This window comes from Pleurodeles waltl, chromosome 6 (genome assembly GCF_031143425.1).
Source record: "Pleurodeles waltl isolate 20211129_DDA chromosome 6, aPleWal1.hap1.20221129, whole genome shotgun sequence".
Lineage (NCBI taxonomy): Eukaryota > Metazoa > Chordata > Amphibia > Caudata > Salamandridae > Pleurodeles > Pleurodeles waltl.
In genome coordinates this window covers 70,937,288-70,954,603 of record NC_090445.1, presented here as the reverse complement: position 1 = coordinate 70,954,603, position 17,316 = coordinate 70,937,288, and the positions used below count along the sequence as shown (strand labels likewise).

The window sequence follows — 17,316 nt, the reverse complement described above, 5'->3', positions numbered from 1 at the left end:
CTTTGCGGCTCACTCGTCGGCCAATCAACACTTCTTTTGTATTCAACCCACAAATCTGCTGGAACCACAATGTCAAAGAGCGTATTCAAGTAAGAGCGTATTCAAGTCTTCCCAAAGACACTTTGAAAGTTTCACAAAGCTGTCTGTCTGCTGATACCACTCCATTGGCTTCTCTCTCAGTCTCGGATAATCATTTGTAAAACTTATGATGTCACTTCTACTCCAAGGTGCATGAATACAATTCTCTCCTTGTGTTTCCCTCATCGGTAACATTTTTACTGCATCTCCTGCCCCATCATCTTTCTTAGCTCTTTCTCTTTTTCTGTCCCATTTATTCTCCCATTTATCCAGTGCTCCCCAAATCTGCACCATCTCAAGTAACTCTTTAAGATGCGTTCTCATCCTGCAGATCTCATGTGAGCAAAATCTTCTTCCTCTAAACTCAGTCGATAACTCCTTTTCAATGTTTTAATTTTGTCAAATCAATGTCGTATTCATCTGCAACATCTTGTAACTGTTGATAAACCCTGTTTGCTCGATTCGTAATGACCTTACACAGGTATCTCAATTGCCCTTCAGTATAAGAGTCAAGTCTGTTCACTCCCATTGTTCCCTCTAGGAGTTCACTCCCTCCCATTTTTAAACTCACTCTGTTTATCATCTCTTCTTCCTTTTCCTTTCTCTCTTGTTGTTGTTTGGAACTATTTAAGTCCTCCAACCAGTCTGTTATTTCCTGTGCAGTCAAACCTTTCAGAGATACTCCATTAGTTTGTGCACCTGCTCCTCACCCTTGTCCTGTACTTGTGCTCAGTTGTTGAGCCATCGTTGCCGATGTCTCGACAGGTGACACATCTATCAGAGAATTTGTCTCATTTAAACTTGGTCCCTGTCTATTCTGCACATTCAGTAATTAATTTTCTCCACCATTGTCTACTCAAACATATAATGGAGTTACTGGAACCATCGTTCTAGATACAGTAATTGCGTCTGGATTCATCAGTGTTTCTGCTCCTAATGTTTGTTCTGCTCTCATGCTCTGCATCTGTGGAATCTGTATATGTACAGGCTCTCGTATCTTTGTCCCTTGACAACCTTGTGGCAAAAGTATGTTTGCCACTGTCCTCAGTATCTGAGCTTCTGGCTGAACCTTAGGAATGTTCATTGTAATCTGTTGTCTATTGCTCAACGAGTCATTAAAACTACTCTGCATCTGTACTCTCTTGTGACTCAGGTCACCCCTCGCTGATTCTGATACCAATGGTGCAGTAGGAATTACGTTACTCATACCGCTCCCATTCGATCCACTCATGTTCTGCTGTCTCATATTGGGCGGAAGATATGTCTCTACGACATGGTTAAGCACCTCATCTTCCTCCGTGTCATCATCGTTAAACATAACTCTTTTTGGCTTTTTTGCATTCTGTTCTAATGAACCCTTCTTTTTCTTTCCGTATTTTGTTTTCACTTCGTCTTCACCTGTTCTCTCTGGGAATAACCTAACCCCTTGTAATGTACCTAATCTCTATTCTTTCTGTTCCTCATCTCATAATGTTTCAGTCAACGATTTCTCTACCCTTTTCATTCTCTTTTCGTATTTTAAAGCTTGCTGTCCCTTTGCCACCAGCTCCCATATAGCTAAAGCTTCGTACTGCGCTGGCCTCGGTGGAGGTTTAAGACTGTACATCTTCGTTCTCAAATTATCCAGAACTCTTAAATTGAACGTTCCATGTTCCAGAAAAGCTAGACAACTGTCACGGTGTAGGTACTCCTCAGACTCGGTGTGATGCAAACAAGGTCCACCTCCTGACACCACCAAGTCACTGATAAAAAACCACAGTGCATTGGAGTAATCAAGCGAGGGAAGGAAGGGGAAGGATCAGCAGGGACGGGATAACTGTAAAGAAAAATACACAGTGTTAATTATCACATTGTCTGTCTATTCTCATAAGGTCTCACTAAAACCAAAACGGACTGCCCATAACTCATAAGGGCAGAACTAGTCCAAAGCCTGACTATGTTCCATCAGCATCACCAATGGATGCCCCAAGCCTCCTACGGCCACTAATAATCACCTAAGGGTCTCACCGCCCTTCCTCCTAAACAATACTACAGAACGTATAACGAAACGAACATGAGGAGAAAGAATAAGGTGAAGAAAATCTATTTTTGTACTTCTTCCTATGATTCAGTTAACCCACTAAGCCTTTCGTTAATGTCACGTATATTTGAAGAAGTACGTCGTTCATATCTCAGTGAATGTTGACAAGAATTATTTGTCCCGGCTGTTTGGAATCCTGCAAACAGTAAATCTCATTCTGAATCGCCGCCAACAAAAAGCCAAAAGATTATGTCTCATAAGATCGTCGTTCCTTTATTATGGTACCTCAAAAGTAAAGTGCTCCAATTTATGACAGTCACCCCCAACCTGGCCGTAAGGAATGCAGAAATAAAGAAAGGCGATAGCCTCCGGCAAGTAGCAAGCTTGCCGCTTACCACCTTCTTAGTACTCGGAATTCGAAAAGAGGAGCAGCTCGGAACTCTTTCTGCCGGTAAAAGGTCAGTTTCCAGGAGGGGGCCATGCTGAATCTCATTCCTCCTTTCGGGCCGCCGATGAATTCCCCCTTGGGGAACGCCGTCCGCTCCTACTTCGTTGAGGCTCCGACCTGCCTCATTAGCACAAATAACGCACACCCTTTCCAGGGTGCGCCGACTTTTACGCGATCTCTACCGCGCTGGGCTTCATGGGAAGTGTAGTCCTTAATGACTATAATCTCCCGATCGGCCCTGTAGGCGCCGGCTAGCACCTGACAGTACGCCCACCTCCAAAGCGCCTCCTAGGGCCAGGTTTAGTGGGATGACAAGCATGAAACCGTTGCACCGCCCTAGGGGCATGAACATTGCCTTCCGGCTCCCATGAATCCTCCTCGGCCTCATACCCTTTCCACGACACCAAGTACCATAACTTACCCCCCCGTAGTTTGGAATCCAACACTTTGCGCACCTCATACTCCAGCTGTCCGTCTCTAACCACCGGAGGCACCGCCCGCCGGGTCGCGGACAGAGCTGGCTTCAAAAGGCTGCAATGAAACACCGGATGGATTCTTAAGGAAGCAGGTAAGTTGAGACGGTAAGCCACAGGGTTTATCTTGCGTACCACCTCATAAGGACCAATGTAACGAGGATGAAAGATGCTACGCATCTTAAAACGTATATACTTGGTGGAAAGCCACACTCGGTCCCCTGGCTGGTACACCGGCCCCTCACGCCGCTGTACATCACCCCATTTCTTATACTGTTCCTTGGCTTTATCCAAATTAAATCGTATTTTCTTTTGCATGGATTGTAGGTTCTTAACCATAGCATGGACAGTAGGTTGATCCGTGACTTCCCGAGGTATGATTATGGGCAACATCTCCGCGTGGTACCCTGTGTTAGCACGAAAAGGAGACTCCCTTATCGAGCTATGCCAAGCATTGTTGTACGATAGTTCGGCCAGCCATAGCAATGACACCCACGATTCCTGCGCGTCTTTTGCATAGCACCTCAGATATTTCTTCAGGGTTTGGTTGAGACGCTCCGTCTGGCCATCGGTTTGTGGGTGAAAACTGGTGGATAGGGCGGATTCAATGCGCAGAACCTTGCACCACATGCGCCAAAACCTAGCAACGAACTGGGGGCCTCTGTCCGAAATAATGGTTCTTGGTAAACCATGTAACCGCACCACTTGAGACAGAATTAGATGGGCGGTCTGACTTGCTGTAGGTAGATTTCTACAAGGGAGAAAGTGACCCATCTTGGTAAGACTATCAATTACCACCATGATAGCATTGTACCCCTGATCCATTGGCAATCCTACCACAAAATCCACGCTGATGGTTTGCCATGGTTTTTCCGGAGTGGGCAAAGGCATCAGCTTGCCCTGGCTCTTCGCATTTTCTCCCTTGGATCGAGCACATATCTCACACCGAGCTACCCATGTCGCAACGTCCTTAGCCCAACCTTTCCACCTGAAATGTCGTTGCACTATTTGCGCAGTTTTTGTGTACCCCGGATGACCAGCTGTTACCGCATCATGACACCAATTGAAGGCTTGCATTCGAAGTTCAGGTGTTGGTAAATACAAACGATTACCTTGCAACGGTATTCCGTGCTTAAGGGTACGGTCCTGACTTACTTCGGCCCACTCCTTCCACTGAGCAGCAGACTTATGCTTAGAGACCTTTTCTAGGAAGTGAGATATATGAAGGGCACAAAGCACTTTTTCCGGTTGGATGATTGCTTCATCAGGTCTTGAAGTGACGTTCCTCGCGTCCCTTTGTCTAGACAGTGAATCTGCCTTGCGATTGTCGACCCCAGGACGGAAGGTTACTACAAACTCATATTCTGAAAAGAACAGCATCCACCTCATTTGCCGCTGGGTAAGCTGTCTAGCCTCCTTCATATACTGCAGGTTTCGGTGATCAGTATATACCGTGACCGGGTGTTGGGCCCCCCAGAGATAGTGTCTCCATTCCTGAAATGCCTTCTTGATGGCTAGTAGTTCTTTTTCTGCCACCGTATAATTGAGTTCCGCAGCAGATAGCTTCTTAGATAAAAACGCCACCGGATGAAGCTGTCCTGAGGTCTTGTTTCTTTGGGATAACACAGCCCCAATGGCTATATCCGAGGCATCTGCTTCGACTATAAAAGGTACTTCTGGCTGTGGATGCTGGAGTATAGGCGCTGAGCAGAAGGCCTGTTTTAAGAAGCAGAAGGCCTCCTCTGCCTCCTCTGACCAAACAAAAGACACTCCCTTTCTTAGCAACCTTGTTATAGGTGACACAATGTGGGAAAAATGACAGATGAATCTTCTATAGTAATTAGAAAACCCCAGGAAGCATTGCACGTCTCTCACACTAGTGGGCACTGGCCACTCTTGAACCGCCTGTATTTTTCTTGTCGACATGCAGAACCCTTCCGGGCTTAAATCCACCCCCAAGAACTCAACCTTCTGTACATGGAACTCGCATTTGCTCAGTTTGCAATAAAGATGGTGCTGTTGCAATGCTTGGAGTACTAGGGAAACATGTTCCATGTGCCGCTCTAAGGAGGTAGAATACACCAATATGTCATCTATATAAACGATCACAAAGTGGTCTACGTATTCTTTGAGAACATCGTTCAGAAAGTATTGGAAAGCCGCCGGGGCGTTACACAACCCGAACGGCATTACCAAGTATTCAAACAGGCCATAACGGGTCTTAAACGCCGTCTTCCATTCATCCCCTTCACGGATTCTGACCAGATGGTAAGCCCCCTTCAGATCTAACCTTGTATAGATAGTTGCCTCTTTCACCTGTTCCAATAACACAGGAATGAGGGGAAGAGGGTATCTATTCCTTATCGTGTTCTTGTTCAGCATTCTATAATCGATGCAGGTTCTCAACTCTTTATTCGCTTTAGCTATGAAAAAGAGTGGAGAAGCTGCCGGAGAACAAGATGGTCTAATGAACCCGATTTCCAGGAAACGGTCCAGATATCTTCGCAAATGTTTGGTTTCTGGGTCTGATAGAGCATATACCCTACAAGAAGGAAGGAGTGCTCCCGGAATCAAATCTATCTTGCAATCGTATATACGATGGGGTGGCAATGTCTCCGCCTGACCTTCGTCGAACAAATCCTTGAACTTGGCGTAAACAGAGGGCAATATCACCGCTTTCTCCACCACTGTGGCCAACTGTAACCCTTGAGCCAACGCTAACGCGGGGGGGTTATCATATAAGGAACCGACTTTCTCACTCCTCACGGACTGAAAACTAACCGTCTTGGCTTGCCAATCGATAACAGGATTGCTCTTTCTTAGCCAGGGCATTCCCAAAATTATTTCATACTGAGGAGCCTCTATTATATCTAGCCTGATTATTTCTCTGCGTGCCGGAGATACTCCACTGAAAACCAAGCCCACATCCTCAGTTTGTTCAGTAAGGGGTCCAGACTTCAGTGGTGTACCGTCAACTGCCAACACAATTTCGGGGTTCTTTCTTGGAATTCTCAGAAGTCCCAGTCTCTTAACCACCCCTTCATCTATGAAATTTCCCGTGGCTCCTGAGTCTATCATTGCCCATACAGGATGGTTTCGATCTTGGGACACCAGCTCTACGGATAACAACAGGTGTGACGCCTTTTCTTCTGGTGGCAAGAGGGTTAAAGAAGTCAACCGGAACCCTGATAGGGGTTCTATAAAGGGCAAATCCTCTTTCTCTGATATCTTCCCTGACGTCACCGCGGCCTTTTGAGTGGGGGAGTAGGAGAACCTTTTTCTTGGTTTTTGGGGACATTCTCTCACATAATGACCCTTCCTGCCGCAATACATGCACAACCCCTGTACCCTCCTACTCTCTTTTTCGGCCTTTGACAGAGGTGCCCTAACGGCTCCCACTTCCATAGGTTCCCCGCATAAATCAGGGGAATTAGGAACTGGTCGCCCCTCTCTTTCTGGAATGACCGGCCGCCTATCACCCGCTCTACGCTCTCCCCTTCTCTCTGCTAGCCGATGATTCAATCTCAAGGTAAGATTCACAAGTTCAGTACACGTGGAAGGCTGTGGATCTATTTGGGCTAGGATATCCTTCATGTCGTCTCTTAATCCTTGATAATAGAGAGACATTCTCTTCTCCTCTGGCCACTCTGATTCCGCTACCAGTCTATTGAAGGTGGTAAGATAAGTAACCAGGTCAGACCTCCCCTGTCTCAGTTCCAGCAGTTCTCTATCAGCACTAAAGGTGGTTGTTCTGTGATCAAACACCTTCTCAAAGGCCGACCGAAAGGCATTCCAATCCGATAATAATGGGTCATCGTTTCTAACTAACGGCACTGCCCAATTGGCTGCATCTCCCGAGAGATAAGAAATAGCGAACATTACCCTGGAAAGGTTAGAGGGAAAAGACGCCGGTCTACATGAGAATTGGAGAGACAACTGCGTTAAAAAAGCCTGAACTTTCCTGGGGTCCCCTGAAAACCGTTCCGGACTGGCCAAAGGAATTGGAGGGGAGACGTTCACGGTTATCTGCGGTGTAGATGCTGAGGCATCGAAGGGATTCCTAGTAAGCCTTTCTACCTTGTCCCTTAGTGCCGCTGCCTCCACCCTCGAATCTGCCAACTCTTGCTGCACTAACACTAACGCCTGTAAGACATCATCCATGGATGCCATCTTTGCATTACACCGAGCAGGAGGAGTATTATTCGTGGGTGCGTTATTCTGTCACGGTGTAGGTACTCCTCAGACTCGGTGTGATGCAAACAAGGTCCACCTCCTGACACCACCAAGTCACTGATAAAAAACCACAGTGCATTGGAGTAATCAAGCGAGGGAAGGAAGGGGAAGGATCAGCAGGGACGGGATAACTGTAAAGAAAAATACACAGTGTTAATTATCACATTGTCTGTCTATTCTCATAAGGTCTCACTAAAACCAAAACGGACTGCCCATAACTCATAAGGGCAGAACTAGTCCAAAGCCTGACTATGTTCCATCAGCATCACCAATGGATGCCCCAAGCCTCCTACGGCCACTAATAATCACCTAAGGGTCTCACCGCCCTTCCTCCTAAACAATACTACAGAACGTATAACGAAACGAACATGAGGAGAAAGAATAAGGTGAAGAAAATCTATTTTTGTACTTCTTCCTATGATTCAGTTAACCCACTAAGCCTTTCGTTAATGTCACGTATATTTGAAGAAGTACGTCGTTCATATCTCAGTGAATGTTGACAAGAATTATTTGTCCCGGCTGTTTGGAATCCTGCAAACAGTAAATCTCATTCTGAATCGCCGCCAACAAAAAGCCAAAAGATTATGTCTCATAAGATCGTCGTTCCTTTATTATGGTACCTCAAAAGTAAAGTGCTCCAATTTATGACAGTCACCCCCAACCTGGCCGTAAGGAATGCAGAAATAAAGAAAGGCGATAGCCTCCGGCAAGTAGCAAGCTTGCCGCTTACCACCTTCTTAGTACTCGGAATTCGAAAAGAGGAGCAGCTCGGAACTCTTTCTGCCGGTAAAAGGTCAGTTTCCAGGAGGGGGCCATGCTGAATCTCATTCCTCCTTTCGGGCCGCCGATGAATTCCCCCTTGGGGAACGCCGTCCGCTCCTACTTCGTTGAGGCTCCGACCTGCCTCATTAGCACAAATAACGCACACCCTTTCCAGGGTGCGCCGACTTTTACGCGATCTCTACCGCGCTGGGCTTCATGGGAAGTGTAGTCCTTAATGACTATAATCTCCCGATCGGCCCTGTAGGCGCCGGCTAGCACCTGACAACAACCCTCTTTCTTTGTTATTCTGACCCAATGCTTCAACCAATGCAGCTGCACCTCTCTCCTCAAACACAATGTATGCTGGAATATTTTCTAGCAGACGATTCTCGCCTTCAAGTTCCGGAATGTACTCATCACCCCTTATCGCACATTTCAAAGCTTTGAAAAACTTCATTTTGACTCAATTTATTCAAACACAATTTTCACAGGAAAAGTTTAACTTCAAAACAATTCAAGAAACAGCAAACAAGTTTAAAGAAAGGATAACTAATCATGTGAAGTGGCTGCTATCCCACAATTCTCTTCGATGTCCTTGCCTTCCAATCGCGTTACATTATTATCGGACTGATTGACAAATCCGTGCGCAACTTTTTCCTGTCAACCAATCCAAGCACGGTACCACTACGTCACGCTCAACACATTCACTCCCCTCAGCACCCTTGCTGAGACGCTGACAAAGTCTATCGTACTATTCCTTTCACAACACACACATACTACAACCAACGCAATATTTATCCGCGAGCGAACTCAAAAATAAGAAAACAAATTCGCTCATTTACTATAGGTAGGGTAATACAAACGCTTCAGAACCTTCCAAAGAAACCTTCAGCTTTCGCCTACTCAATTTTCACAGTTCCCACAATTGCGAGTAAACGTCGACCAGCAAATTTTACTACTCCACTGTTTCTTGGACTATTGTCTAGTGCACTTAGTACTCACCAAGTCTTCAGTATATTTTCATTCACACTATTTTCTCACAAACTTGAGTTACCAATCCCAACAGATCGGCCTACTAAATGAGTGAATTACAACATATACCAAGTGTCTCTCTACACTTGTCAATATACTCCAGAGTCCCAGACCTCTCTCTAGGTCTGTCATCAACAACCAACCATGTGGGTAATTTTTCCTGCAACAAGCGCCACACTCAAATGAAGAACGCCGCTTCCCTACTCTCATAACTATAGGAGTATGCCCACTCCATCTAATCACCAATTTGAGTATTCCTACTCCTCTAAACTCATATTCAACATGATCATCTGCAAATTAGCTAAAGCTGTGCAAGCGCAAACACTTTATACACCTCATTCAACTACTGTCAAACACTGCCGAGGACATACCCATCAACCTAGGGGGGTTTCCAAGAACTGGGGAAAGTCACTTTAAGGCAACTAGCCACTCATCATGTTAATTTGCTCAACAATTTTGAAAAAAGAAAGAAAGAAAGAACAAACCACTTTGACACAATCGAACCTCACAGCCCCATTATAACATCATCAAAACAATGACATAACTGTAGTCTGCTACCAAAAAACTATGAGCGCACCACAAGATCCAAACTTTTACCAATACTATATAATGGATCCTGCTCTAGAGGACGATGGATCGAAGCAACATAGGTTTGACGGGCTGTCACCAATGGGAATTGTGAGAACCAACAAATCAATAACAAATCAGTAATATTCAATATTATAAGGCTTCAGTCAATAATCACACCAGTTTAGTAACAAGGATACATAAGTTTATTTCCTATATTAACAATGCTAAGGTCACAAAGATAACTCTCAAACACAAATGGGAAGCATATAAAATCCATAGCGGCTCATTAAAACGGCATATGTATCTCAATTTGATTAATACAGTTAAACAAATTATCTCCAAAAGAATCACACTTATTAATAATACAAACACCGGTAATGATGGTACAGAATGCATTAGTTCAGCATCAAATGATTTCAAACCAGATCATAAGCAATAGATGATTATTTTTCTAACTAATCACAAATTAGCATTACATGTTGGACTTCATGTGAAAATAATTTAGGGCCAGATGTATGAAAAAAGCCTTTTGTGATTCGGAAATAGCGATTTTTAAGAAATCGCTATTTCTGATTCGCAAAATGCAATGTATCATATTTGCGAATCGGTAATATTGATTTCTTAAAAATCGCAAATGCTATTACTGAATCACAAATAGCGATACAGTCCCCATTCGCATCTATGAGCCTCTCGCCCCATATTTGCGAATATTTTGCATGTCCCAAATTGCGAATTCGTAACTGGAATTCGCAATTTTGGGAAATGCAAAGTCCAGGGTGCTGGGGGCCTCCTTACTTGCGATTTCTTATTTAGAGAGTCGGTCGCAATTTTAAGGAATCGCTATTTTAGCGATTCCTTAAAATTGAATTCAGAATGCCTTTGATACATTCTGAAAGGGCTTTTTGCATTCGCAAACGGGCGTTCGCACCGTTTGCGAATACAAAAAGCTTTGATACATCTGGCCCTTAGAAACACAAATTTAGAAAAACTCTTAACTCGATTATGTCATATATAAAATCTAATAATGTGCAGCAATATAATCATTAGTTGCAGATGGTACCTGAAAAGCAAGAGAGACACAATTCACATTTAATAACATACATTACCACAATAGTAGTAACAGCAAATGATCAGCTTCCACTTGAGGACACCATCAACAGTTTTGGGCCTAATGACAGCTAATCTCGATACTCGTCTGCTTTCAAGGAACAACGAACTCACGGTCCACACATTCTCCCACCCCCTAATTAGCTTACACAGATTATTTTACTAAAATCTAATCAACTCCTGATTGGTCAGTCTATGGGGTGTTTTCATTTCAGCCAATCGACAACTAATTTGATGACCTAAACTTGACAAACCTACGCTAAGTATAACATTTTCTTTCGGTAGATACACTCTACTTTTGTCTCGTCTGTAACTCCATTGTCTCATCCGAGTCTTGCATATCTTGTTCTCAGGAAGAAACCTTCTCTGCTACTTTTACTTCCATTCTCGAGGAAAGACCAGATATTAGTAACATTATCAAACAATAGGACATTTCAACTTATGCAATGCTCAGTTAATATATGACCTTGTAAGACATGTCACCGCAACCTTCTAGGGATAGCTGTGGATACATCTACACAAGCTTGAAAACATTTATTATAGAAGCTTTGAATCATGGAAAATAACTACAGCTTCTGAATATAATTTTGCTCAACCTAGAACATAAAAACAACCATTTTAAACGTTTTCTTGTTTTACACATTAGTTCATCACTCGTTATTACTACAAAAACCATTCATAAACGTATTCGAAAATTCACGCTCTTACACCAATTAGATTGTTGCATTGTTTTGCCTCATATTGATCTATTGATTCCTTAACTCATTCTCTGAGGGCACAGAAAAAATGGATGTGGAACTGACTTTGGTGCCCCATAGTGAACTCTACATGACTCCAATTAAGTCACCCTGGCTCCACTATGACACTGAGATGGAACCAGTGTCCCCTAGCGGCACAGGAGAGCTATGAAAGTTTTCTGAATCCAGTTAGGGGCCTGGGGACATTCAACAGATGAGGAATCTGCAGGTAAATAGGTTATCCACCAGAAAGATTATTACAGAAGGACAGTATCTTTTTCTTTATTGCAGCAAAGTCTGTAACTGAACTTAATGGAGAACTCAACTATGGAATTCTGACAGTCTACAGAAAGTGTCATGGCAGTATGAAGCCAGGTCTTCTGTATTGCATGCTGCACGAAGCTCTTGGTGGCTCTGCAAATGCTCCTGAACTGATTGAACTCTGAATCAAAGTAAACAAGCATCCATTATTTTGTCTGCTCAGTGTTCTGTTATGCACCAATGTGCAGCACCCTCTTTCTTCCAAAATGTGAACTTTTCCAGCTTGCACCCTCCTGCTTCTTACTCTATACACCCACTGCATCACTTACTGCAACATATGCAGAGTTGTGCTATTTGTGTGTACCATACTTTGCATGCTTCATGACTTCACTACCTTCATGGTCCCAACGTTTAGAGCAATAAATGACCAAGAACAATCTGTAGGTATTCTCCATTGTTATTTAGATCTTTATGTATTCTCTGTGGTACTCTATTCTTCATGTATTCTCTATTGTTATTTCTGGCCACAACCTGCAACCTTGTCTTGAACATAATTTCTGAAAACAGACTTACACTTTCAGATTCTGGGTTATTAATGTCAGAGGGTGGTAACTCTATGAACTCAATAAGACTACACTGGTTAGCCAAAAACACAGTTCAGAGAGAATCTCTGCTCAACCGTCGATAGGTGTGGCACAAGCAACAAGCAATCCAAAGACTGAATGATATGTTTAAGCATTACGGACAAATATTAACAATACAATACAAGAACATTCCCAAACCAATTTAGAAACTTAGAGAAAACTCTAATGAGCAAAAACACACCAAGATCAACAAAATAGGTTAAGAGGAACCGGAGACACAACTTTTTAAACTTTGTGGGAAAAAAAGCCAAATAAAAGGAAAGTACCAATCACTGTTTGTAGTTGACTTGGACATAGGCATGATTTCAGGCTGACTGTGTTGGGGAGAGGGTCTGAGACACCAAGCGGGTCATCCCGGTGAAGGATTTTATCTTTTCTTATGGAAAGTTGAAATCTTTCAGCGGGGCTGGTGAAGGCCAAAGTCTGATACATCATTTTTTGGTCCCTCTGAAGCCGCTAGTCTTAGCGCCCATAGCTCCATTCTGGAGTTTCATAACTGATGAGAGTGCTTCATTGGTTGGACAGATGTGCCGTCTCACATCAGTACAAAGTATTACCTTTGAAATTTGCACTTTTTTGGAAGGTAAAATCCTCCAGTGAAGTAAGGCTAGATGCCAAAGACAGGCATGGCTCCATGAAGCTAGATACCTTTTCTGTGGGTCCTGCTAACCTATTTTCTCAGACAGCATAAAGCTCTAAATGAGACAAACCAAGATGTTTTGCCTGCTTTGGGTGCAACATCCCTGGGTGTACTTCAACACCTTGTTGTAGACTTTTAGAGGTCAAGCAAATGTCTACCACAAACTTGACAAATGTCCCCATTCTCTTTATTATAAGTGCATTATATGCACTAGCAGTATCATTTGTAACAAATGTAATCCTCTGTCAAACTCTAAATCAAGTCCTTAGTCCTAACCTTTTCAGAGTTCTATGAAGGTTCCTCCTCGTCACTTCTTCTGCCCCCAGCTCCTCTGGGCAGGCTTCTAGGTAAGGCTGCATATCTCCCTCCAGCCAGGTATTCTGCAGTGACCAGTTCTCAATGGTCAGCTGGGCCTTCTTGGGGTCAGGAATACGTCTGCTCTTTGTGCCCGTGAAACAGGAAAACAGAAGACCAGCTGCTAAGAGGGCAGTTCCAGTCCCTTGGTGTCAGCAGCTGTTAGGAGTCCCTGAGTTTGTATGAGTTGTCTTCTTTCAGTAGGAGTCAAAAGACTTCAGCAGAGTCGTCTTCAGGTGAAATCTTCCAGGTCCAGGAATGTTCTGAGACAGTGGCGGATGGTGCAGGAGCCAAGGACTGGGGAACTTCTGTCACCCAATCCTAACAATTTTTTCTCAGTTCCTCCTGCCCCACCTTCTTTTGCAGCACTTTCTCTTTGCCTTACTGTAAAATTATCCAAATGTCCGTGTTTCAAGACGGGATAACCCCAACTGCCATTATGCAGGCCTGTCTTCATGTCTTTATCTCCTAAGCCACTCCTCTGTTTAGATGTTTTCTTCTCCCACCTGACAGGACCAGCACGGGTTTTCACTCCTACTGCAACTAGAGCCAGGCTGTCTGGGAGGGTGGAATGAATAGGACAAGCTCACAATGGCATCTACAAGCCAAACAGAGTGATGCTAAAGCTGCACTTTTTGTTGTCTTAGCTGTTTCTGTGTGCACTCGTATAGCTAACCTCTGCTATGTGATCAGCGTTCCACACCCATTGGTCCTTTCTGGGTTCAGAGGCAAGCCACTGTCCTCTGAGGCAAAGTCAGTAACTCTTCCAGCCAAGGATGAGTGTTCTAGCCCTGGAGGAATGATGAGTGCCAGAACAGTTAAGATGTTTCTGGTTCAATAAGCCTAAAGTACATAGGTACTTTGCTACTTACATTATCAAAAATCTGATTTCACATTTAAACCAGATTTTAAACACTAAGCAGGAAAAAACTTTGAAGCAGTTTGAAGCCTTTTCCTAAGCGGTGATATAGAATTAAAATTGTAATCCCATCTGAATTTACTTAGGGAAAAATCCAGCAAAGCATACACTCTGAAATACCCTCTAGCTTTTATTTCATTGTGAGGACACTCCAACACCAAAATGTAGTGTACCATTTTTTCTATATATTGGCACAGTGGGCTTACAAGGCATACATTAGGGGTGACTTATTAATATAAAACAATTTAGCATTGCAAAGGCATTTTCCCTACAGTATGTTAATGCAGTTTTTTAAACTGTTAGAAACACTAGCTTCAAGATCATGTCGCCACAAAGGAACAGAGTGGGTCGCGCATCTCTCCCAGCTCCACAAAACCACCAGTCAAGATATATAGGCCCTCATTCCGACCCTGGCGGTTTCAAACCGCCAGGGCCGGGTTACACGGAAGCACCGCCAACAGGCTGGCAGTGCTTCCTGGGCTATTCTGACTGCGGCGGTAAAGCCGCGGTCAGAAAAGGGGATCCGGCGGTTTCCCGCCGGATTACCCCTGGCCCAGGGAATCCTCCATGGCGGCGCTGCTTGCAGCGCCGCCATGGGGATTCCGACCCCCTTCCCGCCATCCTGTTCCTGGCGGTAAAACCCGCCAGGAACAGGATGGCGGGAACGGGTGTCGTGGGGCCCCTGGGCAGTGTAGGGGCTCCCTAACAGGGCCCCACAAAGATTTTCACTGTCTGCTTTGCAGACAGTGAAAATCGCGACGGGTGCCACTGCACCCGTCGCACCCCTGCAAATCCGCCGGCTCCATTCGGAGCCGGCTTCCTCTTTGCAGGGGCTTTCCCGCTGGGCCGGCGGGCGATCTTTTGGAGATCGCCCGCCGGCCAAGCGGGAAAGTTGAAATGACCCCCGCGGTCATTTGACCGCGGTGCGGTCTTTGGGCGGTTTCCGCCTGGCGGGCGGTGCCCGCCGCCCGCCGGGGTCGGAATGACCCCATAATGCCTTGAATTCTTGAAGCAATAATTGATTTGCAACTCAGTAGTCATCTCACTTGTGACTTTTCTCTGTTGTGTGTTTCATCTCACTTCTTTCTACCAACAGCCTTTCACAATCCTCATTGGAACCATTTACTGGACACTTACAGTATTTTTATTAAGGACAACTAGCACTATGGTGCACTGACTTACAGGCAGACCCATTTTTCTAGAGTGTTTTGGAATAAAATCCAGTTTATTCTGATTCTTTCTCTTATCTCTGGAATTTACTTCCCCTCCTGTAATGCTATCATCCTCAAACTACATTCTCCCTAGTTACTTTTAAATGAAGAGGATGGTAAGTAGGTATCCGTCTGGCATATTGTGTCTGCTTGCAAGACAAAACATTACCAGTGTTGAACATCGAAATACCTAACCACTGTTGGTTTAATAACTGTAGCTGTTCTGCTAGAGAGGTTTGTAAACCTAGTGTAGATTACAGTGTGAGTTCATTTCTTTATGGTCTGCCCTAAACAAACATTTCCCTTATTACCATCTTCTCATGGCTGTATATACACTTAGAGCAGTATTCTGGTACCATTTGTGTTTAGCTATAATGTTCCCATAGGTTCATAGTCATTGTAACTTTTTAATTTATGTATGCTTATGATTTTATTTTCGATTTTTGTATATCATGGACCTATTGCCTAAGGACAGGGGACCACTGTACAGAATTAAGGAGATACTTGCGTAGACATTTGTGTTATAAATACCTGGACCAAAGGCTACTGAACCATAAGGTTCCACATTGAAAAGGAAAATGTAAATAACGAGCCTGAGTAGCAGTACAATACACAGAAGTAGCGAGGAAAGCATAGAGCAAGAAAATAATCCAGAGTTAGTTTTGGGTTCATGCTAAAGACCCGGATAACCCTTGGGTTCATTCTTGTAGGTCCGGAGCAATGGGACAGTCTTCCATCAATGCCGAGATTGTTGCAAGGTCTGCAGAACAGCACTGGAAGTACAGTCATTATATTCACTTTCTTAGCTTTGAGACTTTCCAATAATACATGTTTCATCAAAGGAGTCTTGATCTGATGGCCTCCCAGGTTATGTAAAGTGATTTTATACCAGTAGGGGAAGAAGAAATCTTTGGTCTTTCACAGGAGGTGGAAGGGTTATCATGAGAGTGGTGTGTTTTAAGTATGAATTTGTTTTTCTAAAACTTGAATTTTTGAATGACATTTCTCACTTTCAGCTTTAGAATAAATTGTTGCAACTTCTGTGTCTCTTGGGTATTTGTACAGTAATGAATTGTTTCTTTTCACCCATTGATTCCCATAGTGCTTCTGTTTTGTTTTCTAGGTGTGAGTCTATAAAGATGGAAGTTCCGGAGCTGATTCACGTTGACATTAGGAGCAACATCTGCAACTTGCCTCGGCAGTACCTAATTCTGCGTGAGCTGGCAAAGACCAAAGTAAATCTGGGTATGAAACTGTCCATCAAGGGATACGCTTTCTCAGGTCAAGTCACTCTGACTTAGTGAATCAGTGTGATACCGCCTCTTCCTAGGGAGTGTAATTTGTGACTGTCGATCAGCTGAGCATATTACTTTACCTCAATTTTACCCCGATCCCTCTACTAGGATCTATCACCATGACAGAATGAATCCACATAAAACGTTTAAAGTTTGCCCTAATGCGGAATACAGCAAACGTAGTTTATTAGACATAAAACCTACTGACATCTCTTCCATGGCAAGGCTTACGATGAACACGTTCCAGTATAAATATTCCAATAAAGAATACTCCCTTTAAAGTAACACCACATATTCCTAGGGCTCGTCACCGTGACAGTGACAGAGAGAATCACTGTTCCAATCTGTAAGCAATAACAAGATGGATTTATTTTCTGTGAACCTAGGAACATATTAATAACAAAAGTGTCAAACACGTTTATGCAGAGTAAAACATTGCACAGTAAAAGTACTCACTGCAACTCATGATGGAACTTTGCCATTGATGTATTATGACAGGTTTGGACAAGCAGCATTACTTCTGCACCTGCCA

The 17,316-nt window shown here is 43.8% G+C and overlaps 1 protein-coding gene across 2 annotated transcripts in view; it reads left to right on the top strand.

The window, feature by feature from the left end:
• LOC138301859 (E3 ubiquitin-protein ligase TRIM39-like) overlaps positions 1 to 17,316 on the top strand; it is a 224,720-nt gene that overhangs the window by 111,159 nt on the left and 96,245 nt on the right. For both annotated transcript variants that reach the window (XM_069242353.1, XM_069242351.1), the window contains exon 5: positions 16,613 to 16,734. In XM_069242353.1, the coding sequence (XP_069098454.1) occupies positions 16,613 to 16,734 (122 nt within the window). The remainder of the gene's footprint in view (positions 1 to 16,612; positions 16,735 to 17,316) is intronic.